This window comes from Triticum aestivum, chromosome 1B (genome assembly GCF_018294505.1).
Source record: "Triticum aestivum cultivar Chinese Spring chromosome 1B, IWGSC CS RefSeq v2.1, whole genome shotgun sequence".
Taxonomy (NCBI): Eukaryota; Viridiplantae; Streptophyta; class Magnoliopsida; order Poales; family Poaceae; genus Triticum; species Triticum aestivum.
This window is the reverse complement of record NC_057795.1, coordinates 644,695,311-644,710,170: the sequence shown is the minus strand read 5'-3', so window position 1 is coordinate 644,710,170 and position 14,860 is coordinate 644,695,311. Positions and strand designations below refer to the sequence as shown.

Sequence of the window (14,860 nt, the reverse complement as noted above, 5' to 3'; positions counted from 1 at the left end):
AAGAGGTAGTGAGTTCGAGTCTCACCTCCTACAATGTTTTTATCACATTTTTTCTACCACGCCAAAAAAAAAAAACGGGAGCAGTGGTGGGATCACCAGAAGATCGCGTGCGGGGCGGAAAAGATGGATCGCGAGAGGATCGTGCAGATCTGTTGCTTAACGTCCAGTCGACTGGACGTTAGCGCAGTCCATAAATAAAACATTCATGATGTATACAAAAATGTACAATGCATATGAAAATTGTAGACATGTGTTGGAAAAAAATAAACCGAAGGAAAGCTGGTGAAAACCAAAGAAAGAAACAAAAAACGGAGAAAAACACAAGGAAAACTGAGGAAAAATGAAAAGAAAAAGGGAAAAAAGGAAGAGAACCGAAGGAAAACAAAATGAAACAAAAAATAAAAGCAAAGAAACCAAAGAAAACCATGCAAAACAGTGGAACCGAAAAATTGGTGCTGCAGTAAAGGGTCGGCCCATTAGAGTGCCCGCCATAGGCGAGACGGAACTCTGCTCGCAATGGGTGATATATAACTCTGGCAAAGATATTGAAGTGTCCACACAACTTTTGCGTCTTTTTCTGGAATACGCAATCTCAGTCTTCACTTAGTAAACGTTTCTCTCTCTATTTTTAATCTCAAACAACACCACATATAAACTTGAAACTTAGTAGGTCAACAACAAATTAGCACTCCCTCCGTTCGAAAGCAAGTGTCGCTTGAACTAAAACCACAACACTTATTTTAAAACGGAGGGAGTACTATAATGTGTAGATTTTGGTTCTATATTCGTTGGTGCGCCATAAATACTTAAAATGACGACAAAGCTCACTCAAAACCCACCATTTTATAGATATTTATATTACCCTAAAAATCCACAATATAAATGCAAACATTTTAGATATTTATACGCTGGATCTGTTTTTATAAGAACAAGAGTACGCCTTTTGCACACCGGAAGCGGCCAGCCGTACGTAATGTAAGCGTGTCTCGAGTGGCATATGCATGCATGGACCGGTTCACTTTCACCATGCGAGGGCTGTGTCATTGTGTGCATGCATGCGTTGCGTTCCATGATCGATGCGTCAGTACATCTGGACGCAAGGAACTAAACCTTCGTAGGATCCTAATTAGCTTAGGCCTAACGCTTAACGGAGGAAACCTAATTAGCAAGCACGAGTTGAGCGGTCCGTGTCCGAGTATGATTAGATTTCCTCCGTCCTGGCTGTCTATATATACATACACGCATACGGGCGGCCTTGTGTGTGAGAGAGAGGCAAAATCAATCTCTCCCTCCGTCTAGCGATCAGTCGATCGATCGATCGAATAAGGATTTGTCTCGGCGAGGTATGGGGTGGTCGACCGCTGCCCTAGACGACGTGGTCGCGGCCACACCGGCGGCGCGCAAGAGTCACAGAGCGCCGGCCACTCCCGCAGGCAGCGGCCGCTTCCACCGGCTCGAGGTGATCGGCGCGGGAACGTTTGGCGTCGTCTACCGGGCCAGGGACCGCCGCACGGGAGAGATCGTGGCGATGAAGTGCCTCCGTGCGAGCGACTTCGCGGCCGAGGTCAGCGCCCTCGAGGCGTGCAGCGGCCACCCGTCCATCGTGCAGCCGCGCGCCTCCGGCCACCTCGGCAGCGAGGCCTTCCTCGCCATGGAGTTTGTGGGGCCAACTCTTAGGTACGTCATGAAGCATGTCCGATTCGGGAGGAGGCACACCGAGCTGGAGGTTCGCCTGCTGATGAGACAGCTTTGCGCCGGCGTGAGGTGGATGAATCGCCTCGGCCTGATGCACCGTGACCTCAAGCCGGACAACGTGCTTGTCGACAGCCATGGGAGCCTCAAGATCTGCGACCTAGGGTTGTCGTGCAGCATGGCCGATGGGCCGCCCTACTCCAACCCCGTCGGGACACGGGGATACCGCGCGCCAGAGCTCCTTCTTGGATGCACGGATTACGACGAGCATGTCGACTCGTGGGCTCTTGGCGTCATGATGGCTGAGCTCCTCGCCGGCAAGCACCCTTTCCATGGGAGGTCAGATACGGAGCACCTCGGCGAGATCTTGGACCTTCTCGGCACAGCTGACATCAAAGAGTGGTCAGGCTACGATGGACGCCGTCTGCCCGGCGGATGCCAACCTGGAAGCTTTCTGCGCAACAAGTTCCCATGTCCGGCTGAGGCCAGGATCAAAGGGCCGCCGACATTGTCAGAGGCTGGTTTCGAGGTTTTGAGCGGTCTTCTACGATGCAACCCGGAGAAGAGGCTCACAGCGGAGCAAGCGCTCAAGCATCGGTGGTTCAAGGAGGCCAACCCTAGGGCTGCAAAGAGTTGATTGATGAAAGTGGACAATCTACAATGCATCTGACTTGTGTAAATTAGAAATGTAAGCATCATATATGGATTGAAGGAATGAGTATGGATGAGGTGTGAGATAAGTAAGCAGGAGCTGTTCGTGTGGATCATCACCACACACGTTGTAAGGCTGATTGATCCATTTCTACTATGGTTTCTTGCTCTTTGTTGTTCAAGGTACTTTGATACCTCCTGTTAAAAAAGTATTGATGCTTGTCGTGTATGATAATGTAAATTATGCTACAAGTTTATTGTCGATGTATAATTTAGTTGTTTACTATATTTTGTCCAATTTTCCAGTAATCTGAAATCAAACCGATATACGGTAGTACAACTAGTTTACTATGCCCATCTATTCAAAATTTGACGCATTGCCATGGATAAGTATACGACTTTGCACACCGAGAGTGAATGAGACAATATATGGTTACATTATGTCGACCATGAATATCCTGATATTAGTTTGTAAGGGCTAATTGTCTAACTTGAATTAAGAACACACATAATTATATAGAGTGGGACGACGACAATGATTGTGAATGAGACAATATATGGTTACATTATGTCGACCATGAATATCCTGATATTAGTTTGTAAGGGTTAATTGTCTAACTTGAATTAAGAACACACATAATTATATAGTGGGACGACGACAATTATTGTGCTGTCCTTGAATCCTCTCTTTCAAGACCCTACGCTCGTATATATTCACTTTTTCATATTTTCTTCTTCTGTTGAACTCATTCCTACATGTACGAACGATGATCCTATTGCTTGTGAGTTTTCCTTTAGGACATAGTTGGTTTGTAGGATAGAAAAGCACTTTTATTCTATATGCACATCCCCGAACACGCCATCAAAGTGCATATCTCCCCCACCTCCTGCCCGCTCGACATAGATGTCGGAGAAGGAAACCATACCTGCTAATCATCAACCACGAATCCAACACACATCTACCATCATTCAGATGTCGCCGATGCGGACCACACAATCTGCATCTGCTCCCGGACTACATCCCAAGCTATGTGCTGACACTGGAGCAAACGTTGCCGCAACCGCGGATGCCAAAGACACAAGTCCACCACAAAGATGCGGCGCCACGTCATCCTTACTTGAACAAACTAGTTTTCAAATTCATCAATGACCATAAAGGAAGACGCCTTGTTGGAGAAATGATTGGAGTTTTTTTTTATTCTAGGCCGCTGTCGTCGTCACTGATGCTAAAACGTCGACAAAAACCTAAACTAATAGGGCCTTAAACCTACAGCTAAACACGTTCCCACACAAGAGATCCGATTGACCCGTCACCACCGACAACCAAGAGATCATGAGCAGAGAAGCCGCCAGAAAACGTTGTTTGTACTGGATGCTTGATGATCGATGCTTTATATATAAAGCGGGACGAAAATCTTTTTCGATAAAACGTTGCTCAAAAGCTTGTCGCCCGTGCGAGTCGACTAGACGGCCTTCTTTCTTCTACGGAAAGATAGAAAACCCTCCGCGAATAAATCGCGTGATCAATAGCCAACCAGTACACACATGATGCTTACAAGTTGCCATATACTCCCCCGTCTCATAATAAGTGACTCAACTTTGTACTAACTTTATACTAAATTTAGTATAAAGTTAAGTCATTTATTTTGGGATGGAGGGAGTACTCTATACCATGCACGCATACGCACAAACACGGTATTCGGTGCTCCAGCCGTCTGCCATCTCAGTCCGACGAGCCGGGCCAGACATTGAACGGCAGCGACACGTCCTTGACGACGGCGGCGAGGCCGAGGGAGACGCTGGCGCCGAACGACAGCAGCTTGGACCGCCCCACCTGCGCGCCGAACGCCACGCAGACGTCGACGCCGACCTTCCCACAACCGTACGCGGCGCCCGTCGACGAGTAGAGCAGCGCCTGCGCCAGCACGTCGACGACGACCAGCACGACTCCTGGGAGCCGGCTTCCCTCGTCGTCATCATCGTCGCCGGCGCCGCTGAGCTGCAGGTGGACAGCCGCGGCCTCGAGCACCGCCGCGGCCACGTTGGCCCACACCAGGTACACGAAGGCGCCGTAGTCCCGGTAGGTGACGGCCGTGGGCGGCGTTGCGCCGGCGATAGTGCAGTCATCGGCCGTGGCCATCATGACCGCGGACGCGAGGGCCAGGATGAGCGCCCAATAAAATAATAATTCTGAGCGAGTTAAAGTTAGGTGTGCAAGTCAGTACTATTTTTTGGAGTTGAAGTGCACATTATTATGGAGATTACATCTCAGTCCAAGAAAAAGAACATGATGCATGCTTTTCCATGAATATATGTTACAAATGATTATGATTTACTAAGTACAAAGCAAGCATCTTTTTAATAAAATGGCCGCATACATCCTTTTGATGCAGAGGCCGGGGCCATGGCCTCCTTTAAAAAAAGCATTTTTACGCATATCAAACAAAAAATACATTGGATGTTGAGTTGAGCTGAATGATGCTTATTCAAGACCAAGTGTAATTTCCACTCTCCTGTAATCGGGGGCGACACATCTAATCCCTTCTGGCTCCGCCAGCCAACTTGTGGATTCTCCTCCCCTCTGCTTGCCGCTCCGATGGTCGATGGCAGGAAGGGGTATCCTAGTGTCATAACTTCAGCTAGCTAGTAGCTTAGGTTAGTTTTTCTTCTTGCATGGACGGCATTCAAGTGTGGATGCTGGCGTCCTACCTTCAAGATGGTCTTCGGGGTTCCGATCTTCCTCGATTTCGTCCGTCGGGGCGGATTTAATGGAGCTTCAGCGTAAATTCTTGTCGTCTCCTTGTGTTGCAAGGTTAGGGTTTCTCTCCTTGTGCTTGCGACGACGACATGTGGTGCCAGGTACTTCAGATCGGTTCAAGGATTCAACGATGACGATTGTTGTTCCAGAGCACTGGTCTTTAGGGCCACATGAACTAAGTCTTACCGGTTTTCATCAACAAGGTCAGGCCAGCTCCAGTAGTGGACCAGCGACATCGGCGTGTCGACAGCTCATTCGGGCGACGCTAGTGTTCGTTCGGTGGTCCATGGACCTCGGTGTAATTTTATTATGTTGGGGATGATTTGTATTTCTGCTGAACTTATATAATAGACCTGAACTCTTCTTCGCAAAAGGAAATGAAAATATGAATGAATGGATATCAGCCGGTTGTTAAACCCAAGAACATGTAAGACATATTTGACCAGGGAAGAACATTTAAACAAGGAGTGCAACATTTTTAGGACAAACCACTACTATATATTTTTATAGGGTGTGACTAGTTCTCATCTAGATGAAATTTAACTAAGTCATATATAACTCCCGCACTGTTTGATTTTACGCGAAGATTCGAGTGGTATTTTTTGCCTCTTTTGCTTTATTTGATTAACCAATTGACATATGAGTTAGATAAGATTTTGTTAAATATCATCCAGATAAGAATTAGCAAACCCGATTTTCATATGCTCGAATCTATTTAGTGCCATAGATAATTATCTTTTTTACTTTTTACTTTTGCGCAAATTGACAAGCCTGCATTCTAGAAACCCCGGTGGATTCTCTCTATATAGTTCTCTACCCTGATATTTGTGGAAACTGTAATAGACATGATGTCAATATATATTTGCTTTAATCTAACTCACATGAATTAATAAATGATCGATTACACTTTTATTTTCTAATTTTCTCTTTGGTCAACAAGAATTTTGATTAAAAAAATGAGAGGGTATCTCTTCAAAAGTAAAGTAGGACGTCACATTCATTGTAGGTTATGTTTCAAAAACATCCACGAGCTTGGAGCACTCCGAAAGCCCTCATCACATTCTTGCTAACACCTTATTTAATTTGCATTGGTTCAAGGAGATATTGTTTGTTATCTCAGGGCTTGAATATAGTCTTCACAAACACCGTCCACCGAGTACATATAGCATCGACAACTAGCTAGGCAATGCCAACCTCCGAGAACAATATCTAGCTTTGTACCGTATTGTTGGCGATAAGAATGATGCTCCGATGCAGGTACTTAATTCATTCCCGCCGGATATTTCTTTCAGGCGGGATTTGATTGGCCCACGTCTTATTTCATGGCAAAATCTGTTATCTCGATTGGAGTCGATTAACCTGACAGAAGGGACGTGTTTTGCTGGAACCTCACAACATCTGGGTCTTTCACAATCGACTCTATGCACCGTGTGCTCACGCATTCAGAGGTCCTAGTGGATTATAATAAGAAAATTTTGATGTCGAAGATGCCACTAAAATTTAAAATCTACATGTCGTATCTTTGAAGGGGTGTTGTGCTAACCAAATACAATCTCGCCCGTTGCAATTGGCAAGAAAGTAAGGAGTGTAGTTTTGTACTCATGACAAGACAATCAAACACCCCAGTTTGCTAGTTCTACGTGGCCAGTCATCCAAATAGCGTCCAAATTTTACCCGCCCACAAGTGTTGCCAATAACTTTTGTCCTTGGTTAGATGGAATTTCAAATAGATTCAAAAAGCTAATTTAGGTAGGAGCATATGCCGTATTATGGGCGCAGAGTAATAGTAGGAGATGCAGAATCGTTTTGATCTACTTGTCATGGACATAATGCCTATATACCCGATCATTGCCATGAATAACATCATAACTATTCTATTAGTCGCCACCATTAATTCGTTTACCCACCGTATGCTATTTATGAAGGAAATATGGGCAATAATAAAGTTGTTATTTTATATTTCCTTGTATCATGATAAATGTTTATTATTCATGCTAGAATTGTATTAACCGGAAACTTGATACATGTGTGGATACATAGACAAAACACCGTGTCCCTAGTAAGCCTCTACTAGACTAGCTCGTTAATCAAAGATTGTTAAGTTTCCTAACCATAGACATGTGTTGTCACTTGATGAACGGGATCACATCATTAGGAGAATAATGTGATGGACAAGACCCATCCGTTAGCATAGCATATTAATCGTTCAGTTTTATTACTATTGCTTTCTTCATGTCAAATACATATTCCTTCGACTATGAGATTATGCAACTCCCGGATACTGGAGAAATGCCTTGTGTGCTATCAAACGTCACAACATAACTGGGTGATTATAAAGATGCTCTACAGGTATCTTCGAAGGTGTTTGTTGGGTTGGCATAGATCGAGATTAGGATTTGTCACTCCGAGTATCGGAGAGGTATCTCTGGGCCCTCTCGGTAATGCACATCATAAGAAGCCTTGCAAGCAAAATGACTAATGAGTTAGTTGCAGGATGATGTATTACGGAACGAGTAAAGAGACTTGCCGGTAACGAGATTGAACTAGGTATGAAGATACCGACGATTGAATCTCGAGCAAGTAACATACCGATGGACAAAGGGAATTACGTATGTTGTCATAGCGGTTCGACCGATAAAGATCTTCGTAGAATATGTAGGAGTCAATATGAGCATCCAAGTTCCGCTATTGGTTATTGACCAGAGAGGTGTCTCGGTTATGTCAACATAGTTCTCGAACCCGTAGGGTCCGCATGCTTAACGTTCGATGACGATTTAGTATTATATGAGTTATGTGATTTGGTGATCGAATGTTGTTCGGAGTCCCGGATGAGATCACGGACATGACGAGGAGTCTCGAAATGATCAAGAGGTAAAGGTTGATATATAGGACGATGGTATTCGGACACCGGAAGTGTTTCGGGAGTACCGGGTACTTATCGGGTCACCGAAAAGGAGTTTCGGGCAACCCGACAAAGATATGGGCTTAATGGGCCAAGTGAGGGAACACACCAGCCCACAAGGTGCTGGTGCGCCCCCTATAGGGCCAGCCATATGGGAAGGAAAGGAAGGAGAGGAGGAGAAGGAAAGTGTTAAGTAGGACGATAATTCATCCTGGAGCCCGGGCTCAGCTGCACCCGGTCAGCAAAAAATTCAAAAAAATTACTAGAAAAATTCAAAAAATTCCAATTTTTTTTGTGTGATAGATAATTTGATGCGTGAGGTCCGCTCTAAATTTCAAATCATTTGGATATCTGAGTAGGTCTCGGCAAAAAAGACAAATCGGGTCAAAACAGTTCGTGAACAGTAAACTTTTTCACAGACCCCGATTTAGTCTTTTTTGCACAGACTTGCTCAAATGTCCAAATGAGTTTAATTTTCCAGCGAACCTCACGCATCTAATTATCTACCACACACAAAAAATTTGGAATTTTTTGAATTTGTTTTGATTTTTTCCGTGAGCGCGGGTGCCCCCTCCCACCTATATATACATGGGGAGGGGGTGCCCAGAACACACACCAACAATTGTTAGCCGTGTGCGGCACCCCCCTCCACAGTTTACGCCTTCGGTCATATCTTCGTAGTGATTAGGTGAAGCCCTGCGCGGATCACTTCACCATCACCGTCACCACGCCGTCGTGCTGATGGAACTCATCTTCTTCCTCGACACCTTTGCTGGATCAAGAGGATGAGGAACGTCATCGAGCTGAATGTGTGCAGAACTCAGAGGTGCCGCACGTTTGGTGCTTGATCGGTCGGATCTAGAAGAAGTTCGACTACATCAACCGCGTTGTCAAACGCTTCCGCTTTTGGTCTACGAGGGTACGTGGACACACTCTTCCCTTCTCGTTGCTATGCATCTCCTAGATAGATCTTGCGTGAGCGTAGGATTTTTTTTAAATTGCATGCTACGTTACCCAGCAATTTATTCAAGAGAGAAGCCTCTAGTGAAAACTATGCCCTCGGGTCTACTTTTATCACATTACAAAACCAAAAAATGCCTTCCTACAATTTATTATGTTTTATTTTACTTATCAATTTACATATCTGCCACTATCAGATTTGATCCTTGCAAATAATGAGTTCAAGGGGATTGACAACCCTCTTGCCCGTGTTGGGTGCAAGTATTTGCTCTTGTGTATGCATGCACTGTTCACTAGGCTTTGCGTGGTTCACCTATTGGTTCGATAACCTTGGTTCTCACTAAGGGAGATACTTATCAGCTACTATATTGCTTCACCCTTTATCTTCCGGGAAAATCCCAACGCAATTCACGGCTAGCACCTACATCTAAGAACTATTCAAGCATATGACCACGAAATTCGGCCACAAGCCCTTCACGTTGCATCATTTCTACAAAGTGCTATGCAAGAACAAAAAGCGGATCCAGAGAGTTTCGGAGACCACTCCAAAGTGATCAAGGTTGAGAATATTCGTTGAGGAGGACGACGAGGATGATGAAGAGGCCAACAATGGACCGGAAGGGAACAAAATTGCAAAAGTAAGAAAGGAGAAATGCATTCCACTACAAAAAAATACACTTCCGTGATGATACGTGTTTGTCATAGTAGGTCACGTTTTTTGTCATGCATGTACGTCCATGACAAATTTATGACAGAATCAAGATAGTCATACCTGTGCTGTCGTAGAAGTGTTCGATGACATTACCAAAATTATCATCACGGAAGTGTTCACTTCCATGACGATAAATCGCGCGTCACAGAAGTGCTTTCGTCAAGGGTGATCGACACGTGGCATCCACCGTAACGGAACGCCGTTAAGCTATCGGGTCGGGTTTTGGATCCGATAACCCATTAACAGCCCCAACCAATGGGGATTTTCCACGTGTAAAATCATCATTGGCTGGAGGAAACACGTGTCGGCTCATCGTTGGGACAGATATCATCCACTCATTGGACAAAAGGCGCCTATGATACGTCGACACATGGCACGGGCAATCAAGTTTAAATGGGCCGGCCCAACTAAAGGCCCACAAGATTTGGCGGCCCATAATGGGCCGGCCCAGTTAAAGGCCCACGAGATTGTGCGGACTATAATGGGCTGGCCCAGCTAAAGGCCCACAAGATTTCGCGGGCCATAATAGGCCGGCCCAGGTAAAGGCCCACAAGATTTTTGTGTGCCATAATGGGCCGGCCCAGGTAAAGGCCCACAAAATTCTTGCGGATTATAATGGGCCGGCCCAGCTAAAGGCCCACGAGATTTCGCCGACATTAATGGGACGGCCCAGCTGTAGGCCCACAAGATTTTGAGGACCCTAGTAGGCCGGCCCATTAACTGGCTGCCATGTTTTGAGCCAAATGCCGGCCCATAATTGATCCGGTCCATTAATGGCCTGCCACGTTCCGGGCCTAGTAATGGCCCATATAAGATCCGGCTCGTTAAATGCCTCCCCCTTTCTGGGTCAAATCACGGCCCAGATCAGGTCCGGCCCTTTAAGAGGCTTTGGGCTCAATTATGGCCCATATCAGATTCGGCACCTTGACTGGACGCTATGCTTTTGGGCCCACTTGCTAAAGGCCCATTTAGTAATTCGGCCTGATATTAGTTTCGGCCTGTTAAGGGCCCATTTAACATTTCGGCCCTATATTAATTTTGGCCTGTTAAAATCCCGTCATATAGTTGGGCCTAACTATGGCCCGGTTTGCATCCGGCCTGCTCGCAGCCGATATCTGATTGGGCCAAACAAGGACCGAGACAACTTTGGCCTGTTAAAAGCCCGTGAATTGATTCGCACAATCATGGGCCGGGGTCCATTTCGGGCTGCCGCCGGCCCGTGAGCTATTCGGCACGTTTCAGGCCCAGCCTACTTCTCAGCCTCCTAAAAGCCCATTGAGTTTTCTTGCGAAAAGAGGGCCGGGGGTTACTCGGCCTATTAAAGGCCCGAATCTACTAGTGGGCCAGTTTGACAGGGCCCACGATGCGGACCATACATCGTGATTGCATGACGGCCCGATTATGTACCGTAATTTTACGGTTTGGCCGGTTTACTGCGAAGACAAGATATATATACAATAAAATAACTGCAGCATCGTGAATAAGAAAAAACCTAGACTATACAATAAAGAAATTACGGCATATTACATCCACTGGGCATCAAAGTTTGCCACTATGATAATAAAGCACAAGCAGACAGCAGATTACATACACTGGGCATCAAAGATCGCCACCAGTGCAAATAAACATGCTGACAAAATAATATACAAAACCGACAGCACTTCAATAGAGTTCAAGAAAGGTTAGCCCTGCTGGGGAGCTGCAGCGCAAGCAGTTGAGCAAGATGATGAGACTGCGCTTGTTCAACACTTATATCTTCCTCACTCTGAAAGATAAACAAGCAGACAGATGACAGGTTTTGCACATAAAAGTATCAGTGCTGACAGTTCATCACATTTCTTATTGACGAATAAAGTGACACAATTTAAAATTGCATTAACACAATATGGTATTGTTCAGGTCAAGACATGGTAGGAATTGACATTGTGAAGGAGTTGGCAGCTTCACGACACCACTGGATTACAGATCAAGAACTCATAAGTATCAATGGTTAGAGTGCTGTCAATTTATCCCATTTCAGATTGGCAAATAAAGAGGCGGTTTAAATAATAGTAGATTGATATGACATTGTTCATAGTTAAGACATTGCAGAATATGACATTGTGCTGTAGTGGGTAGGTTCACCACACCACTAGATTACGGATGAAGAACAGAAGCATACATGCAGTGCAAAAGAAGATCACTTGCTCTGTATAGTTTAATTTACATGGTATGAAGAAGGAACTTGGTTGTACAACTGAAAACTTAAATTGAGAAGGACAAACTTTTGTTTATGAACTACATAATAAACTTTAAACATGCAATTTGATGCAAACACCAAAAATAAACAGCTGTTGCAGTCATGCCTAACCAAATATACACAACAAAGTTTGAAGGCTTGATAAGGACAAACTTACATTACTGGTGAAGACATGCTCTATAAAGCCCTTGTCCATGCTGATGGGGGGGCAATTCAAGAAGTTTAGCACAAAATGTTCTTCATAAGCATTGCCTTTATTCTACATTTTGTTAAGAGTAAATATAGATGTGATAATATACGAAAAAATGGAGAATATTTAAGATAAGATGAAGAGTGATGCTACATAACCAAGTAGCTATAAATGTATGTGCAGCGATACAGGCAAAAGGCACAGCCAAGAGCAATGCACAGCTAAACTTCTTCAGTACCAACCTTATGGTAAGAGTAAATATAGATCTGATGTGTAGAAAATGGAGGGCAAAGGAAAATAAGCTGCAGAGTGATGGTACATGAACAACTACCTGTCAATATAAGTACACTGATAAAGGACAGCATGTACTTACAAGAATAATGCAGAGCTAAAAAAATTCATTGCCATTGGATATATTCTACACTAATGTAGCCATTCATACAGATCAGATAATTTGGAGCAAACAATTGATAAGCAAGCTATCATGCATACTGCTGTCACATAATGAACCAGGTATGTATGCAAGTACAGTGATACAGGACAACAGGTACTAACAAGAGCAAAGCAGCGGGCAGCATATTTGCGATATCCTGTCGTTCTTTTCAAACCGGAATTCTTCTTCGAGCTGATTTCCTGCAAAAAAGATCCGTAAGGCACATGCGGAAAAGTAGAAGCTCAAATTTTCATGTGATTTCATAGACAATACCTCATCCTGGGAATGAGACCAGTGCATAACAAGGTTTTTCCATTCAATGTCTTCTAAATTTAGCACAGGAGACTTCACCGGAAATTCGTTTATAGACTTGCCATCAAAGTGTGATTTCCTCAGGTAACACCGATACTGCTGCAATGCTTCCTTGAAAAGCACAAGCAAGCTTTGCTCGTCATGACTATCCAGATTGACCCTCACCTAGTTACAACAATGTAATGTAAATCATTGATGTGTTCGATCAGTAGAAAACAGGGAAATAATAACCATGAATAATAGCACTTACACGTAAGTTGGACAGGAAGATGTGAAAATGGTGTTTGTCTTCACTATAATTTTCCCATGATGGGAATATATGCACGTAGTCCCTAACAACATTGAAAGCATTGTCTTTTAAACTGGGAATAAATGGAATGGGGTTCCAATCTGCAGGAATCGGCCGTCTCTGCAGTTGGGATAGGCCTTCGGCCGGTGGACTTGCTGTACTTTTTGCTGGAGTGGGATTTTTCTGTGGTACGGCTGGTGCTATGGCAAATGAAATCGGTATACCTTTTGCTGGAGTGCAGGTCCTGTGTGGTGGGGCTAGTGGTGTGGCCAGTGAAGTATGGGTACAGTCTGCTGGAGTCGGTCCTATGTTTTGTGTCACTGGTTGTACAGCCAATATAAGTGGGGCGTTGTCTGATTTTTCCGGCACCACCACGTTTTTCAAGGACTTTGCTGGTGCTCCTTCAGGTTCGGCAATCACCCTCTTCCTTTTTGATGTCTGATGCACAAGAACAATATTTGAGTGCAAAAACATGGTACGAAGATAGATGGAATATGTATTGATAATGGATGGGCATAGCATCTTGAGTTATATGATGAGTAAACTAAGCAGATGGTGGTGCAACAAAGTAGAAAAAATGCAAGACAACATATGCAAGATACGCGCAATCAATAAAACCTTGCCAAATTAGAACAAGCACCTTGATGGGTGAATAGGACAGGCCATCTGCCTTTGACTCCTCGAGGTTAGAAAGTGGAACTGGCTTGAAAATACGGTGTTGTATTGCCGCTAGTAATTGAAAGCCTATCGATCGCGTACAGGCCAGCACTATCGAACATGGTAAAGAAGAGCAAGCATATTTTGGATAATAAAATGTTGGTTGCGCAGTGCCCACACATGATGAACCAGAGCGCATTAAGAATGCAACTCCCAGCTGTCTCTCGACCATTTCAGGCGGTTGGATGAAGATCCTACGTCTCCTAACCCTTCTTCTTCCTTGTCTGTGATTCTTCCCATACAGAACACCGCACGGGCCGCCGGCCGGACCACCGGCCCACACCGCCTGTGTTCCTCCGCCACCCCCACTCCCCACCCGCGTCGAGTTTTCTTCGTTCGGCAAGGCCCCACAACCACCCGAGCCCCTTGGATCGCACTGGCGAACTTCGGCGAGCTCTGAAAAATCAACTGACCCAATTTTGAAATTTAGTCTACTGTGATTTAACTAGTGTGGGATATAAAAGGGGAAAACCATAAGCATTGGGAGTATAGTGTTGAGCGTGCCATGGCGGATCTGAAGGTGCAAACCGGACAAAGGCAACTTTGCAACCAAGACAAGAAATCAAAGTAAAGCAGTGGCGATCTATTTTCTTGCTGCGATAAATAAGTTGAGCAGATACAAAAGAGTACCACCTCTGGTGCGGCGCCGTGTATGCATCTGGTGAGAATTTGACAGTGCTGCGGTAGCGATGGATGTCGGCGGCGTGGAAGCAGGTCTAGGAGGGTAGACGGTGGCGGCGGGGCGCAGTGGACGAGACGGTCGTAGGAGCGGCGCCGGCAAGGTGGACGACGGCGGGGATGAAGCGAGAGGATGGGATGCAAGGATCCCGGTCCGAAGGCGTGGATGAGAGAGGTCGATATCTTGTAATGGACGGCGGCGTCGGGGTATCAGCTCCGGCATGGTGGAGGAGGACGGTGGTGGATGGGGTGGCGGACGATGGCGGACGGAGGAGGGTGGGGTGGAGAGGGTGTTTTGGCGCCCACGGAGTACGAATGGGGAAAAGG

General features: G+C 45.3%; 2 protein-coding genes across 2 annotated transcripts in view; one reads left to right on the top strand and one right to left on the bottom strand.

Annotated features, from left to right (window-relative positions):
• The first annotated feature begins 1,277 nt into the window (after positions 1 to 1,277).
• LOC123098244 (putative cyclin-dependent kinase F-2) lies at positions 1,278 to 2,437 on the top strand. Its single transcript, XM_044520187.1, has one exon. It carries the CDS (start codon positions 1,346 to 1,348, stop codon positions 2,327 to 2,329), a length of 984 nt encoding a protein of 327 aa, XP_044376122.1. The 5' UTR covers positions 1,278 to 1,345; the 3' UTR covers positions 2,330 to 2,437.
• A 1,629-nt stretch (positions 2,438 to 4,066) lies between these two features.
• Positions 4,067 to 14,860, bottom strand: part of LOC123081172 (CASP-like protein 1U2) — a 37,237-nt gene continuing 26,443 nt past the window's right edge. Inside the window, exon 4 of the mRNA XM_044504063.1 lies at positions 4,067 to 4,533. Within this exon, the coding sequence (XP_044359998.1) occupies positions 4,067 to 4,533 (467 nt within the window). The remainder of the gene's footprint in view (positions 4,534 to 14,860) is intronic.